The following is an 18,052-nucleotide window of genomic DNA, read 5'->3' as shown; positions in this document are numbered from 1 at the left end:
TCTGAAAGGGCTGGGACCTTCCGGAGGGACGAGGTGCCTGAACTGCGAGTTCCTGTAGGGTCTAAAGCGCTGTGATCCTCTGCCCTTGGTTCTTCTGGGGGAGGGATGCTGAGATCTTTTACTCCTATCTTCCGGTAGCCGAGGCACTGGGGATTCGCCCCATTTGCTGGCTAACTTCTCCAATTCGCTTCCAAACAAGAGGGATCCTTTAAAAGGCATTCTTGTCAGATTCGCTTTAGATGTCGCGTCCGCAGACCAATTCCGTAGCCATAGTTGTCTTCTGGCTGCCACTACTGAGGCAATGCCTCTGGCTGAGGTGCACACCAGGTCTGAGCTTGCGTCCGTGAGGAATGCTGCTGCAGGTTCCATCGCATCTCAAAAAAGATATAGTTGCAATGGAGAAGGTACAGAAAAGGGCAACCAAAATGATAAAGGGGATGGAACAGCTCCTGTTCAGCTTGGAGAAGAGACGGCTGAGGGGGGACATGATAGAGGTCTTTAAGATCATGAGAGGTCTTGAACGAGTAGATGTGACTTGGTTATTTACATTTTCGAGTAATAGAAGGACTAGGGGGCATTCCATGAAGTTAGCAAGTAGCACATTTAAGACTAATCGAAGAAAATTCTTTTTCACTCAAAGCACAATAAAGCTCTGGAATTTGTTGCCAGAGGATGTGGTTAGTGCAGTTAGTGTAGTTGGGTTCAAAAAAGGTTTGGATAAGTTCTTGGAGGAGAAGTCCATTAACTGCTATTAATCAAGCTGACTTAGGGAACAGCCACTGCTATTAATTGCAATAATAGCATGGGATCTTCTTAGTGTTTGGGTAATTGCCAGGTTCTTGTGGCCTGGTTTGGCCTCTGTTGGAAACAGGATGCTGGGCTTGATGGACCCTTGGTCTGACCCAGCATGGCAATTTCTTATGTACCATCTGCTGAAGACAGAGAAATATTGAGGGACTGCAGGTGGCACTCTGTTATGTAAGCAGTGCCTCAGTTTTTGTTCTCTGGCTCCATCTGCTGTTAGGGATGCATAAACCCACTTGTCTGGACTGATCTGGGGTAAACAAGAAAATGGACTTACAGTTTCACCCAGTTTAGCTATTTTTACATTATTAGCCCATGGACATAGATGTAAGAATACAGAGAGGGTGGCCCAAAGCAATCTGCTACCTGAAGTGAGAAAAGAGATGGTGCCCGCCCACCCCCCCCCAGAAGGCAATGCAGGTCAAATCAGTAAGAGGACAAGTGAGGAATCCCCCTTGTCTAGCTTTTTTGGCTATTTGAAATGCTAGGGAAATGAGAGGAGGAAGCAGGGGTCAGGGTTCCCAGATGAGTGGCAGATAAAGTGTTAGTGATAATTCTGGCAATCCTGTCATATTCCCAGGATTCCTACTACCTACCTCCCACCCTTCCCCAATATCTGCTCCCTGGGCAAATGGCAGATAAGTGAATGTGGGGGGTCTGCATATGATGCACTCTCCAGGCCATTACAAACGTATTGGGTGACTAGCCTTGCACCCCCCACCACACACATTTACAAATTATGCATTTAAAATAAGATTTTACATGAAAAAGGACAAAGTACAGTCCTCTGAGGTAAAAACATCACTTTCACCATATAAATATAGCATACAGCAGGCCCATCATTAAAACCTCACTGCTGTCGTCTTGGGTTGGAATGCAGGATGAGGCAGCTGCAGGAGTGTTTTGAGAGGCTTTTTGCCACCAGAGGCAGATGCCTTACCTTGCCTAATGATAGACCTGCCCTTGATTACAGGGTTTTTCACCTCAAGGACTGAGTATCTCAGGAGTTAGGTGCAGAGAACTGACAGACACAGAACTTTTCCCTAGCGAGTAGCGGAATCAAATCTAAGTCTGTGTCAACAACCATGACTACCGAGTTAGTATGCCCACATCTCAGAAACAGTTGGCTCTAACTGGCAGACTCAACAGAAAGCTTAAGTAGAATTACTGTCAGATAGCCCTTCCAGAACAGGGCTGAGGTATAACGGGGGTCAGTGGGTAAGCCTCTGGAGAAAGCCCTGGGTTATTCATTGTAAGTGAAGTAATAATTGTATTTCTAATGACAAAAATAGCTTTTGCTTATCAACTGTTGAATTCAAAACATCTTTCATAATCATTTGAAGTAAAAAGCAGAAGATTGGTATCCATAAAAACTACTAGGGAGTTTATATGGTCTTAAAACTGCCAAATGGGCAAAAATAAATATGGGATAGTTCCTGATAGCAAATGTTTACAAGATCTTAAAACCAGCAAAAGTTTCAGAAAATTCACTAACAAAACAAAATCTTTGTGAAACTAAAAAAAAAAAAAAAGTCCCAAACCATAATGAAAATCCTGGAAAACACTGAAATATGACAATCAACTATCTAAGGGCTAATGTTTCAAGCTGCATTTCTTATGCTGAATATGAATTTTACTCACTTGGGGGGACAGTCATAGTTCCTGTTGTCACGGAATCACCAGGATCCTGGAAATACAATTCTTCCTGTGTCACTGTCACTGACGAATGATCAGGTTTGGTGCCAAGACAGTCCGGAACTGAAATAAAAATCATTAAAAATATCCAGCTCCATGACTCTGTGCCAATGCTGTGCACTACCATACAGGAAATCCAGTTTTGATTCCTGGGCCCAGCTGGCAATGCTACAGATGCAACAATCAAAGCCTCCATGAAGAAGGAATCCCAGATAATATGCAATAGTGACATCTAATGGCTAGACTAGTGATGGCAAACTCCAAACCTCGAGTGCCACAAACAGGCCAAGTTTTCAGGATATCCACGATGAATATGCATGAAAGAGATTTGCATACAATGGAGGCAGTGCATGCAAATATAACTCTAATGTAAGTCAGGGTTATCTACAGTCTGACTCAAGCCATTGCCAATTTCTCCAGAACATCTCTTGACTCACTCACCTACAGTGGAACTGTTGATCCTCTCCCTTTCCTCAGACATGTGCTGATCCCTGCGACAGGGCCCTGCCTCATGCTTAATCCTCAGTAAAATATCAGGACTGATGTTGGGATAACCTGATATATAAGTAAATATACATGGATCAAACTTTACCAATTTTTAACCTTACATTTACTTAAAAGCATTCTTTTCCACTATACAGGTTGAAAAGATAAAACAAAAAAAAGGAAACAATGACCACAAAGGCTGATATTAAAACAGCTTTTAAAATGTCAGCACAGCTCCCTTGCTTCATGCTGGAAGGCAGACTGATGCACACACCAGATTCAGGCCCATGGTACTATCGCTGATCTCCCCACTGAATATCCCCTTGTAATCAGATTGTTAGCCCTCTGTGGATAGGGAAATACCTACAGTACCTAAATGTAATCCACTTTGAAGCGCTGAAAAAAGTGCAAAAAGCAGAATATAAATCTAAATAAATTAAAAAAAAATAATAATCAAAGTCTGTATCACTCTCCTCCTGGCAGTGTGTAAATAGTTGGTTGAACTAGACAAGAAGAATAAGAACTTTAAAAAACAAAACAAAACAGTTTTAGCTTTAAATTGCCCTTTCTAGGAGTTTTACACATCCTCTGTTTTATAATGCAAAGGTGAAAGAGGATCTGTCAAAACATTTCTTCCAAACCCACATTCTATGATACACTTTCTAGCAGGAAGCTCTTTTATTTATTTATTCAAAGCTTTTATATACTGTTGTTCCATATTCAATCACAACTGTTTACAATAAATGGTAAAATCAAAAAATGATCCAAAAATACAATAAAATATCTTAACAAATTACCAAAATAAAAACAATGCTATAGCAGTATTAAATAAAAATAGAAGAGCGTGCCTCATTCAAAATTCAATAAAACATCCTTGCCACAATAATATCTGATCATTCCATACCCTCAAAGGCTTTCTTAAATAGGCATGTTTGTAGATTTATTTATTTTTTTAAATCATAAAATCTGTTTGCAGCCTTAATTTGATTGGTAAAGAATTCCATAATTTGGGTCCTGCTATTGATATGGCTCTCTCCCTAAGATGGACTGTGCACATGGAGGGTACCACCAAAAGACCTTTATTAGATGATCTTAAGTTTCTTTAAGGGGTATAAAGATGCAGTGCCATTCTGTTTTTTCACCATTAATAAATTTGTGTAAAAGGCAAAGAACTTTAAAATCAATTCTAAATTTTACTGGTAACCAATGCAAGGAAATTAAAATTGGTGTGACATGATCAAACTTTTGACATCCGGTTAAGTCCTAGCTGTAGCATTCTGGAAGGCCAAGTAAAAGGGCATTACAATAATCTAAATTTGAAAGTATTAGTATCTGGAGTACAGTACGAAAATGTTTGTGAATGAGAAGTTTTAAACTTCTTAATATAAGACATTTATTATATCCATCTCTAATTTTTCTACTAATGTGCTTTCTCATGTTCAGGTCGCTATCTATTATCCCTAAGACTCGAGCGTGGGAGACCAATTCAATTTCGGTAGAGTCCATTTGAAGAAAAGGAGAGTTATTTAATCTCAAGTTTTCTGTTTAACAATATAATCTCAGTTTTACTGAGGTTCAAAACCAATTTCATATGAACTAATTGTTTAATTGCAGAAATATAATTTTCAACTAATTTCAAAGTATTATCTATCAAATCTTTAACTGGTACCAGAAATTGAATGTCATCTGCATATAAATAATGTGTGATATCTAATTCATCTAATAGTTGACACAGAGGTAACATAGAAATATTAAACAGAGTGGAAGATAAAAAATAATCCTCGTGGTACACAGGAATCCAAACTATTTTTCTCAGATATTGAGTTACCAATTCTCACTTGAAAAGACTGATTCTGTATGTAAGAACTAAACCATTGCAAGGTGATGCCACTAAGGCCAATTTCAGACAACCTACGAATTAGAATCTGGTGGTTTACCGTATCAAAGACAGCTGACAGGTCGAGTAATACCAATAAATATGACTGGCCTGCATCAAATCCCCTTAGTATGGTGTCTGATAGAGCAAGCAATAATGAGTTGGTATTAAAATGTTTTCTGAACCCGAATTAAGAAGGAAAAATATTATTTGTATCAATATGCTCTGCGAGTTGGGCCTGTACTACTTTTTCTAAGATCTTAGATATAAATGGTAGATTTGATATAGGTCTGAAATTATCAACTGCACATTTTAAAGAGAAAAATCTCATTATCTGAAGGCAAGATACATTATCTTAGCAATGGAAGAAGAAATTGTCTGAACCACTAATTTTAAAGTTGAGATGGGGACTGAATCTAAAGGATGTGTAGCATGATTTAACTTTTTTATAATTGTTTCAATGTTTAAGAGAGAAACGTTTTCAAATAAGGACCAAGACTGCACATCTCGGGGGATGGAGAGGGGGATCTTATTAAGAAGGTTTTGAATCTTTTCCTTAAAAAAAAAAAAAAAAAAAAAAAAAAGACGACGCAAGTCATTACATTTATTGCCTGGTAAGACTTAGTCATTCCCTAACATATCTTTTGTTAGAGTTTGGATCATGGGAAATAACATTCTAGGATTAAACCTAATGTCTTGAATTTTTTTAGTAAAATATTGTTTTGTAGTATTAATCTATATTTTGAGAGGAAGGCTCTGTAAATCCCCAATGTTTTGTTGGAAAGATATTTTCGCCATGTTCTTTCTTTTTGTCTAAGTCGTCTTTTTGACTCTTATTTCAATATTATATCAGAGCTTATTTTTCCTGTTGTTTAAGACTTTTAGTAATAACAGGGTTAAGTTAATCAGCAATGATGGTAGTAATGTCGAACGATGACTCAATAGCATTTCTCGATATTAGCATAATTAATATCGTTTAGAACTTCTGGTAGCTTTACAATTAAATCATCCATCTTGATCGGTTTACGATAAGAAACATTAGATTCATGCTTAATAGCAGGAACGTTAGATTTAAAGGATATGGTTGCTTGAATTAGGCTGTGATCAGACCAGAGAAGAGGAGTACAAGTTGCAGGGGTATATTCAGCAATATCATTATTTATGAATAGTAAATCGAGGGTATATCCAGTCTTGTGAGTAGAATTCCTTATGATCTGTTCCCAACCTAAAGCAGACAGAATGTCAAGAAATGTTTCACAGATGGACTCAAGACCAGTGGGTTATACACTTCTGCCAGTAGATGGAGACGGAGCAAATTGATGTCACAGTATATATACCCCTGCAGTGACATCAGCCTGCCAAATGCAACTAGGGACAGACTAGCAAAAAACTTGATTAAAAACAGACATCCATTACCGTACTTAACCAATAGGAAACAATGAACTCAGGCAATGAATCTATGTACCTCAATCTAGGGACTAAATGAACACTTACCAGTAATCCCCTGGAACACATAGCCCCACAGGATGACCATTAACACAATCATTCAGCAGCCAAGGGCGGGAAGCTAAGTCCATATATGTCTACACTAAGGAAAATGAAATTATCAGGTAAGTGATCATTTCTCCTTTCCTAGCATGCAGAAATATGGACTCAGGACCAGTGGGATGTACCCAAGCTACTCCTGAATAGGGTGGGAGGCTGCCCGTGGTCTAGTCAACACCGCACATGCAAAGGTTGCGTCCTCTCAGGCCTGCAGATCCAAACGATAATGCCTGGAAAATGTGTGTGAGGACCACGTTGCAGCTCGGAAAATGTCGACGGGAAACAACAATCTAACCTCCGCCCATGACACTGCCTGAGCCCTAGTGAAATGAGCCTAACCTGAGGAGGGAATGGCTTTTCAGCATCCACATACACGGCCGTGACTACCTCCTTAATCCAGCGAGCTATTGTAGCCCTCAAAGCTGGTTTGCCCTGCTTTCCTCCACCTTGAAGACAGACGATCCGGCTTAGAAACCTCCAGATACCGCACGACATGTCTCTTGACACCCAAGAGATGCAACAAGTGATACTCTTCCGCATTTCTTTCTTTATCCAAGGATGGCAAGGAAATGGACCGATTCAAAAGAAAATCCGAGACCACTTTAGGCAAGAAAAAGGCAACAGTATGCAGCTATATTGCTCCAGGAGACATCCGAAGGAACGGCTTCCGGCAAGAAAAGGCCTGCAGCTCAGAAATTCAACACGTAGAACATATCACCACCAGAAACACTGTTTTCAAGGTCAATAACCGCAAGAAAAGGCTATGCAGCGGTCGAAATATAGAGCCCACCAAGAAATTCAACACCAGGTAAAGACATAAGAACATAAGAAATTGCCATGCTGTTCAGACCAAGGGTCCATCAAGCCCAGCATCCTGTTTCCAACAGAGGCCAAACCAGGCCACAAGAACCTGGCAATTACCCAAACACTAAGAAGATCCCATGCTACTGATGCAATTAATAGCAGTGGCTATTCCCTAAGTAAAATTGATTAATAGCCGTTAATGAACTTCTCCTCCAAGAACTTATCCAAACCTTTTTTGAACCCAGCTACACAACTGCACTAACCACATCCTCTGGCAACAAGTTCCAGAGCTTTATTCTGTGTTGAGTGAAAAAGATTTTTCTCCGATTAGTCTTAAATGTGCTACTTGCTAACTTCATGGAATGCCCCCTAGTCCTTCTATTATTCGAAAGTGTAAATAACCGATTCACATCTACTCGTTCAAGACCTCTCATGATCTTAAAGTCCTCTATCATATCCCCCCTCAGCCATCTCTTCTCCAAGCTGAACAGCTCTAAACTCTTCAGCCTTTCCTCCTAGGGGAGCTGTTCCATCCCCTTTATCATTTTGGTTGCCCTTCTCTGTACCTTCTCCATCGCAACTATATCTTTTTTGAGATGCGGCGACCAGAATTGTACACAGTATTCAAGGTGCGGTCTCACCAAAGAGCGACAGAGGCATTATGACATTTTCCGTTTTATTAACCATTCCCTACCTAATAATGCCTAAAATTCTGTTTGCTTTTTTGACTGCTGCAGCACACTGAGCCGACGATTTTAAAGTATTATCCACTATGATGCCTAGATCTTTTTCCTGGGTAGTAGCTCATAATATGGAACCTAACATCGTGTAACTACAGCAACGGTTATTTTTCCCTATATGCAACACCTTGCACTTGTCCACATTAAATTTCATCTGCTATTTGGTTGCCCAATCTTCCAGTCTTGCAAAGTCCTCCTTTAATGTATCACAATCCGCTTGTGATTTAACTACTCTGAATAATTTTGTATCATCCGCAAATTTGATAACCTCACTCGTCTTATTCCTTTCCAGATCATTTATATATATATTGAAAAGCACCGGTCCAAGTACAGATCCCTGAGGCACTCCACGGTTTACCCTTTTCCACTGAGAAAATTGACCATTTAATCCTACTCTGTTTCCTCCACAAAGGAATCGGTAACCACAAAGAGGACAAAAATGTTTCACTCCCTTTAAGAAATGGGCCACAGCAGGATGAGAAGGATTCATCATTCACCTGGCCCCTGAAACAGGCAAGAGCCACAACCTGTACTTTCAAGGAATTAAGGGCCAACCCTTTATTTAACCCATCCTGCAAAAATCCCAAAATGAGCGTAATCTTTACTGAAGAATACCTCGATCGTCACACCAAGTCTCAAACACTTGCCAAACCCGCACATAGGCTAAGGAAGTGGGGAACTTTCGAGTTTGTAGCAAGGTGGCAATCACCGCAGAAGAATATCCATGCTTCAACAAGCAAGCCTTCTCAAGGGCCATAGTGTAAGACAAAACAGAGTTGGATCTTAGTGAAGGACAGGCCCCTGTTGCAACAGATTCATGTAAGCCAGAAGGCAAAGGGAGTCTCTACCAGGAATCTTTGCAGATCTGCATACCATGGTCTTCTGGGCCAATCTGGTGCCACCAGGAGCACCATCTCCCTGTGGCCTTTGCTCCTACAAACTATTCTGCCCAACAGGGGCCAAGGAGGAAAGGCATACAGCAGCTTGACTTCCAGCCAGACCTGCACAAGAGCATCGATACCCAAGGACCTCTGATCTCTCCTGTGACTGAAGAATTGAGGAACCTTCGCATTGTGAGAAGTTGTCAGTAGATCTAGGAATGGAAGACCCCAGCGATCCACCATCAGCTGAAACACCTCGTCCAACAATACCCATGTCTCCTGGGTCTAGACTCTCCCTGTTGAGAAAGTCTGCTCTTACATTGTCTTTTCCTGAAATGTGAGGCCAAGATCACCTGGAATTGCCCTTCTGCCTAGTCTATAAGTTGGTTTATTTCCTGCGACACTTGCTGGCTCTTGGTTCCTCCCTGATAATTGATATAAGCCACTGTCATTGCGTTGTCCAACATTACTCTGACCGTTTGACCCTGCAGTCTGTCACTGAACTGCAAGCACGCTAACTGGACTGCCCGGGCTACCAGGCAATTGATGCTCCAGAGACTCTTCTGTATTCTAGTGTCCGTGCGTTGTTAGTTCCTGACAGTGAGCTTCCCAACCCTGGAGACTCACATCTGCTGCTTCAACCAGTCAGGCAATGTCAGGGAATTACCCTCTCTCAGATGATCCTCTTGCAAGCACCACTGGAGGTGAGAGCAGATTTCTATTGGTAAGTGGAGCTGAACCAAATAGTCCCGAGACTATGGGTTCCAATGAGACAGCAAGGAGTGCTGAGGACGACGCATAGGTGCTCTCGTCTACAGCTCCACTTCCAGGGTTGCTGCCATCAAACAAAGTACCTGTAGATAGGACAACACTGTCAGGCGTATAGTGTTCATTAAAAGCGCACCTGCAACATCAGCTTCTGAATCAGACCTTCTGCCAAGAAAGCTTTGTCCTGCCTTGTGTCAAACCGAACACCCAGATACTCTAACAACCGAGATGGCTGAAGACTGCTCTTGGCTAAGTTCACCAACCAATCAAGCTCCTACAACAAGGAGATCGCCTTGCAGTTCACCAGGCGGCTCTCTTCCAGAGGCTTGGCTCGAATCAGCAAGTTGTCCAAATACAGGTGTATTAGGATTCCATCCTCTCTCAACTCTTTGCCTCAACCACCATAACTTTGGAAAATGTTCTGGGAGCAGTGGGTACACAAGAGGCAGCGCCCGAAAATGATAATGGTGCCCCAACACCACGAAACGAAGAAAACCTTGGTGCTCCAATCGGATGGGAATATGGAGGTAGTCCTTGGACAAATCCAGGGAAGTCTGAAACGTCCCCGACTGAACAGCAATTATCGTTGAGTGCAAAGTTTCCATGCAAAAATGAGTCAGGCGTAAATGACAGTTGACTCCTTAGAGATCCAGGATGGGACAAAAGGAGCCCTACTTCTTGGGCACAACAAAATACATGTAATATTGCTCTGTAATTTCTTGAGATGTAGGCACTAGAACCACAGCCCTCAGACTGAGGAGCCTTGACAGCATAGATTCCACTACCTGCTACTTCTGCGGGGAATGGCAAGGACATACCATGAATACGTCCCGAGAAGCACTGCGAAATTCCATTCCTTCTCATATCCCCTCCAGGACCCACTGATCGAATGAGATCTCGACCCATTTTTGATAAAAGAGAGCGAGGCATCCCCCTATTTCTTGTTCACGAGGGTGGGTCGGCAAACCTTCATTGTGAGGCTTGGGAGGATCCACTACCTGAGCCCGCGCCTCACTTGGGCTGTCTGGGACAAAAGGACTAAGACCTGCCAAAAGGCAGTGTGTTTTGAAAGTTCGACCCTCTGTCGGAACGAAACCGCTTGGAACCCCTGAGACAACCCCTCATACAAAAGGGGTGCTACAACTGCTTCTTATCCTCCGGGAACCAAGGATTCACCCCATTTATTGGCCAGTTTCTCCAACTCACTCCCAAACAAGAGTGAGCCTTTAAAAGGCAATTTCAAAAAATTATCTTTGGAGGTTGCATCGGCTAACCAATTTTGCAGCCATAAGTGACACCTGGCCGCTATTACCAAAGCCATTTCTCTAGCCAAGGTGTGGACCAAATCGCGATCTGCCTCTGCTAAAAAGGCAGTGGTGGGTTCCTTAACTGCTCTGGAATTCACGCCAGAATCATTAACCTTCTGAGAGAGTAGCAGACAAGAGCGAGTCACCAGGGCACAACAGGAAGCTATCTACAATGTCACTGCCACTGCTTCAAATGCTTACTTAAGGATGGCCTCAATCCTATCATGCACATCCTTCAAGGTGCTCCTCCCTCCATGGGGATAGTCGTCCGCTTAGAGATGGCACAGACAAGCGCATCCACTTTCAGAAAACACTGACACTCTCACCATTGGATCCAGGGGGTACAGGCCTTCCAATGTACGATCCCCTTTGAAATTTGCCTCCGGTGCATCCCATTCAAGATTAATCAATTCTTGAATGGCTTCCATAACAGGGAAAAAACAAGAGTCTTTACGCAAGGAAACCAAAATAGGATTTTTCTTTGGCTCAGACATAGAATCTGACCCAGGCACTTCCAGCATCTTCAAAGGGAAAATCAGGGCCGGCAGTTCATATCTATGAAAGAATCGCAACATAGTCCTATATGGTTCCAGTCCCAGAGGAATTTCCACATCTTCCAGAGAGTCAGGATCTGCCTCATCATTGTGGATTCCTGCTGCCTTGCGGATTCCTGTCAGGAATACCCGCAACTAACAGAGGTGTGCTTTGGCAATTAAATATAGAATTGGAAGAGGGAGGGCCATCACCTGCAGCTCTGACCTGACAGAATAGGGCGGGGACTGAGAACTGCGCCTGAAGAAAGGATTGCAATCCCTGGAAAAATTCTACCCAAGAAAGGCAGAAGGATCCATGCCAAAACCAGAAGAGACTTGTGTGGGGGCCCATTAAACTGTCATCCTCTGAGGAGGAACCAGTGAAGGAAGTTCCAAGGTTAGGCATTCCTTCGGACAAGTCCTTAACCTGGCCATCATCAAGCTGGGAAGAACCAGGTTTAGCAAAATCAGAGGAAGATAATTCTCCTTGAGCCTCTAAGCAGCGCTGACACATGTTAAAGGGCCCTCCAGGCTGAGATGCCTGAATATGACAGGCAACACACAGAGAAAGGTGCTTAGGTTTCTTGGTCACCGGTGCCATTAGGTCGTCAGGCGAATGAAGATGTGCGTCCAGCCAATTTGCGCTGAAAAAAAAATAAGCACACAAAATTTATGTGCACAAACGTTGGGCGCCCAAGTCTATGCACCGCAAAACTAAGTGCACTGACACTGCGCCAAACCTGAGCGCAAAACCGATACATTTTAGAATGGTGCACAGGGAGCACACCCAAAAGAAACCAGGTGCACAATTTGGACGCATAGCCAGATGCACTGCGCACAGTCCTGTAGACAGCAGTCAAACACGCAGCAAAGTGTGCAAAAGCACCGCCACAGCCTACCATGCGGCGCACAGGAAAAAGCCTAATAGCGGGGCCTAGTTCACCAGGGCTGCTCTGTTAGAACGGACAGTCTATCATGGAGACCGGGGGAAGTCCAACATAATCCCTCTACTCTGTCTCTGATTTTTTTTTTTTTTTAAACTTACCTGAGCTCAGTCCTTCCTGGCTGAGTACAGAGACAGTATCCGGCTGCAGGGAGAGAGGGCATCTGCCGACACCCCCATGCTCAGCTTCCTGCACCCATTGCCCTTAAAGCTGTACAATCAACTAAGTCCACACTGACTGAAAAACCTGCTACCAGACCAAGGCACATATCTGAGGGACCATGGAAATCAGCTCAGGAATTCTCAACTGGAGGAGGGCCCATATGGTATCACCGCAGAAGAGTGGGGCTCTCTCTTTTCTTTACAAAATTCTCCTTCTAAAATCTGAAGCAATATCCAGTAGGGAGATGCACGTCCACCATCTGCTGGAGACTGAGAATACTGGCAGGCTGATGTCGCTGCAGAAGTATATATACTGTGACGTCAGTTTGCTCAGACTCCATCTGCTGGCAGAGGAGCATAACCCACTGGTCCTGAATCCAACTATCTACATGCTAGGAAAGTACTTGTGAAAGTGGGCCATGTCCTAAACCTTTTCACTTTAGAGTCCCTATTGTAGATTCTGTTATTCCATCACACTCAAGGTGTAAAAGTATTCAAGTGAAGTTGAATAAGTGACTCTTGATCATACTATTCATGCCATTCAAGTGCAATTCTGCTTCTTCAATCCAAAGAAGTATTTTGCACTCTCTAAAGCTGTGTCGCTGTAATGTGGCAATTAAGAGAGCACTGGCATGCATTCCTCCATATAAATCAGAGCAATGCTATCATAGAAAAGACACTAGCAACTCATCACTTTGTGTAAGTGCAGTATTGTTAGCAGGAAATCTGGAGATCATTTCTATCTCTGCATCTCTCAAGTAGGTAGTTGCCAGTGAGAGCATACTAGAGTAATTTCAATATATTAAGGGGGGGGGGGAGAATGCCACTGAATACTAAAAGTAGTCCAGGATATGGTTATGTAGGTAACTGTCATACCACAAAGGGTGCCCCATACAGACATGTGGGGCTGAAAGTGTGTAAGGACATTAAAAATAGATTCCCTAGCTGCATGAAAAAAGCTTCTATCAGTTTAAAGATTTATCACAGATAAAAATAATTTCTCTCTAGCTCTGGATCACAGAACTCTTCTCTTACCTGTGCTGAGATCAACAACTCTTTCTTTCCCCTTGGACTTCTGCTGGTCCCTGTAATACGATTCTTCCTCTTTTTTAAACCGGAAGAGAACGTCAGGGTTAAGAATTCCATAGCCTGAAGAAACAGATAGGCAGTATGAGGATACTAGTTCTGACACTGGCTTCAATAGTTTCTAACACCAACTGAGGGACAGATAAAGGGTTTCATTACCACTTAAGTCACTTCACCACCATGCACCACAGTTAATGCATTCACGTGTAGGTGTCTGAAGGCTTGTGAAGTAATCATCTCTGACTACATGTCCACTTGTTAAATAGAATTACAAAGAAATCTTTACCCAGTGAGATCAGGGCTCCATGAATCTCCATCATCACATTCCTGTACAGCTCCTTCTGCCATTCTTCTAACAGCTGCCACTCCTCCTCAGAGAAATAGACGGCGACATCATGGAACGTGACCGATGCCTGAAAAAGCAATGGGACTTACTCAGAGCCTTCTCCTTCTGAAATGTCACTCTGGCACAGTGGTAATTATTGGCAGGGCAGAGCAAATACCCTAGAGGAAGCAAGAGCTACACACACACTGGGGCTCTGTTTTCTGCAAAATGTCTGACTAGCTATTTTTAACATGAACTGATACAAAAGCACTGCATCTTCATCACCGTTTCTGAATATGCAGGGTTCTCCTCCCTCTCTTGCCATTCCAGGACATACCATATCCCTCCCGCAGTCAACACTCCTGCACCTGCCTCCCTACTGCTGCCAGCACCTCATAGCAAATAAGAGCCAAGACCAGAGCTGCACAAGAGGAGGAAAAATAAATGAACAAACAGGAATGGGGAGAGAAAAGGGATAAATGAAGGACTGGATGTAAGTAAAAGGAAATGAAGCAAATTTTTGAAAGCAGGAGAGAAAGGCTATATTAGAAGGATATAGTACAGAGGAAAAGCAAGAAAATGGAAAAGTTTAAACAGAGAGAACTGAAAGGAAAAACAAAATACATTATCCAGATGCACATAAAGGTTGGAACACATTTTAAAAAGAAAAAAAATTAAAATCTTGAAAACGTTTCAATAAGTAATAGTCATTTTATGCACATTAAAAAGTTAACTATGGTGAGAAAAAGGGAATTGCTATGGTATTAGATAAAACCAATTCTTTTCAAGTGGTAAAGATTGAAAGAGGGGGAGAGAAGATGTGTCATGATAAAGGGTAGCCTCTACTCAGTATACTGGCCAAATGACCAGCAGCTACATTTCCTGTCTCATTTTGTTACAATGCTTGCATTTGCAGAATGATTTTAATTTTGTTTTAGATTCCCTAGAGGACAAAGATGAGGAAGATGTCTTCCTCTATTCTAAGGCAACCTTACTGGTTTTCGGCACTTTTCAAGGAACTCAGGACCAGCAATTGTTTCGCATCATCTGTACCCAATGAAGGATTTTTCCTTTTATTCTTCTTCCTAGGGTGCACGTTCAAGAATGAAATTGATTCCATGTAGCAAAGGTCTTCTCACAATAGTACAATCAGCTAACATGGGTGCAATCTTTTGGTCAGATCATGCCCTAGGTCTCAGTATCTTTTTAACTGTACTCTGGTCAAACCTTTCAGAAAAGATGGTCACTGAATGAAAATGTACTTATAAATACTCAATTTGTTAAACGAAGACTATTTCTGATTATTTCTTCATTAATGGAAAAGATTATGTTAATTTGAGGGTGGGTGGTATGGGATGCTGCAAAAGCAGTGATTAGAAATGAAGCAATTTCTTTTAAGCTATGCAGAGATGAAACAAGGAGGAGTCTTGGAGAAGTTTCTTACAAGTCTGTGGAATTTAGAACTGAGAAACAAAGACATAAATCAGAGACTGTTAAGAATAATTTGATACATTAAGAACATAGCTGAAAATACTGACAAACAAAAAAAGGTATACAGGGTCCCCTCTGTCCGCCACTCCTACACTAGGGCACCGACTCTGTACAAACAAGCTTCCCTCTTTCAGGTGAAAAGCCTGTGCACCTTCACATTCCAGTTAGGCACCATCAGATCGAACACTGGCAGTCCCCCCTTGGTGACTATCAGATCGAAGGCTCTTCGGGACAGAGACCATTCCCCTGAGTCTAACACATTTCGGTTGAGAAAATCTGCCTTAATATTGTCTATACCCACTATGTGAGACTCCTACAAAGCCGGCAAATTATTTTCTGCCCATGGAAGAAACAAATCCATTCCCATGGATACCTGAGGATTCTGAGTTCTAACTTGATGATTTATGTATTCTACCACTGTGGAGTTGTCAGACATTACTCGAATCACCTGTCCCACAATCTATAGCACAAACTTGAGATTAGCCAGCCAAATCCTCTGGTTTTCAGAAATGGACCAGGTTGCTTCCTTGAGAGTCCATTCACCCTGAGCAACAGCTCCTAACAGTTAGCACCCCATCCTGACAGATGGGCATCTGATGCGACTATGATCCAAAGCTGGGCACTCCCCATTCCAAATGCCCAGGTTCCAGCCACAAATGTAGAATTTGCCTCACAGATTGTCAACAGCAGCATCACGGAATGGTCACGGGACTGGGGGCTCCATTTGGAGAGCAAAGCCTTTTAAGCAAAGGCATATGCGCCCTCACCCCAGATCCAGTGCCGCCGCCATGGATCAGAATGTCTGGAGATAAGGCCACACCGTTGGATTCCTGTCAGCTAGCAACATCTAGATCTGAACACTCAACTTCTGAATCCTGAGACATAAGGTGAGGTATTGAAGTGAACCCCTAGATACTCCAGATTCTGAGACGGTGAAGACTGCTTTGAAAAATTAACAAGTAGAGGGACACCAAATATAATATAGACCACTGAGATGTAGTTATATTGTAATATGCTAATATAAAGAAACACCCCACACAAATTTCCAATAAACCAACTAGGAAAATTACAAAGGATATTGGGAAGCAATGCTTGGAAAAGACACTGAGAAGCATTAAGCATTTTCATCTTTAAACTGTATGTTGTTGTTGGGAAAGAAAGATCAATAGCTTTGTACAGATGAATAATCCTGATGCAGCTATACAAAACATGTCGACTTTTTGAAAGATTTGTTCCAAGAGCATTATACAACAAGAGATCATCATTACAGATCCTGTGGATAGTAGGAAGTGTTTCTTACAATTTAACAAGTACTTGACTATTGGATTTCTATGAGAAACTGTTCTTACTGAGTAATTTTATTGCAGAATTTTATTGCTATTATTTGTTTCTTCAACTATTTTGTAATAAATTATATCATGCCTTTGAGCACTATTTTAGATATTTTGTATTATTAAACTGTTATTATTCATTGTGCCCCACTCTCCCTTTATTTCAAATTATCCCAGTTGGTTTACTGGAAATGTGTGTGATATTTCTTTATATTAGCATACTGAAAAATTAACAATCCACCCCAAGTCCTGCCATACTGGATTACTGAGGCCGAAACACCCTCCTGAAGGGACTTTGCTCTTATCAGCCAATCGTCCAGACACAGGTGCACTAAAGATACCTTCCTTGCGCAGTGTCACTGCCACCACCACCATCACTTCTGAGAAGATCCTGGGAGCCATGGTTAAACTCAACATGCTTGGCCTGTGCCACAAATTGCAGGAAGCATTGATGTTCCTTTAGGATCAAAACATAAAGACATGCTTCTGTCAGATCCAATTATGTCAGATATTCCCCCTTCTGCACCACCATGATCACTGATTTTAAGGTTTCCATCCAAAAGTGGTTAAAGCTCAAGAAATCATTGATCTGCTTCAGCAAATCGTACCCAGCATCAGCCAAATATGTTGCTCTGGATTCCAATGATGGAGAATCCTTCCCTAACTCCTTTTGGGCACCTTGCGCCAAATGCAGCCCAGATCTCGCAACAATGCAGCCACCTGAAGATTTATGCTCATAGCCTCAAAGGCCTGTTTCAATGCAGACTATTTTCCTATCCTGTGCATCTTTAAGTGCCATGCCACCTACTAGGGATACCCTTGGTAAGGCAAGGTATGCCTCGAGGTCTGCTGAAAGGAATGGGGAAGGGGTTACTGGCTGGGGTTCCGTCCAGACAGGGGCAAGCGAGGTAGAGGACTGCACCTGTACAATGGCTGTAGCCCCTAGAAAACATTCCACCCAAGAAGAGGCCGCCGGGTCCATGCCTATCCCAGGGGGAACTGGGGTGGATCCAGCTGAGTTTCCCTCTCCCACGGATGACCCAGTCAAGGGCTTACTCAGATCTGGAGTACATCCAGTTAAGGCTGTGGCCAACCCATCATGTGAATGGGAGGAGCCAGGCTTAGCAAAGTCTGGGGAGGCCAACTCCCCTTGGGCTTCCTCACACTGCTGACACAAGTTGGAATACAGGTCAGACTGTGAAGCCCTAATATGACAAGCAGCACAGAGAAAGGTGCTTATGTTTCTTGGCTACCGGTGCCATTGGCGGTGGAAAC

General features: G+C 42.5%; 1 protein-coding gene across 1 annotated transcript in view; it reads right to left on the bottom strand.

The window, feature by feature from the left end:
* The window catches only part of LOC115094352 (zinc finger protein 530-like), a 92,787-nt gene that overhangs the window by 57,348 nt on the left and 17,387 nt on the right, over positions 1 to 18,052 (bottom strand). Inside the window, exons 3-6 of the mRNA XM_029607319.1 lie at positions 13,917 to 14,043; positions 13,580 to 13,693; positions 2,941 to 3,054; positions 2,446 to 2,562 (exon numbers count right to left, since the gene is read on the bottom strand). Of these exons, the coding sequence (XP_029463179.1) occupies positions 2,446 to 2,562; positions 2,941 to 3,054; positions 13,580 to 13,693; positions 13,917 to 14,043 (472 nt within the window). The remainder of the gene's footprint in view (positions 1 to 2,445; positions 2,563 to 2,940; positions 3,055 to 13,579; positions 13,694 to 13,916; positions 14,044 to 18,052) is intronic.

Source organism: Rhinatrema bivittatum, chromosome 6, assembly GCF_901001135.1.
Source record: "Rhinatrema bivittatum chromosome 6, aRhiBiv1.1, whole genome shotgun sequence".
In the NCBI taxonomy this organism is placed as follows: domain Eukaryota; kingdom Metazoa; phylum Chordata; class Amphibia; order Gymnophiona; family Rhinatrematidae; genus Rhinatrema; species Rhinatrema bivittatum.
This window is presented reverse-complemented; position numbering and strand designations above follow the sequence as displayed.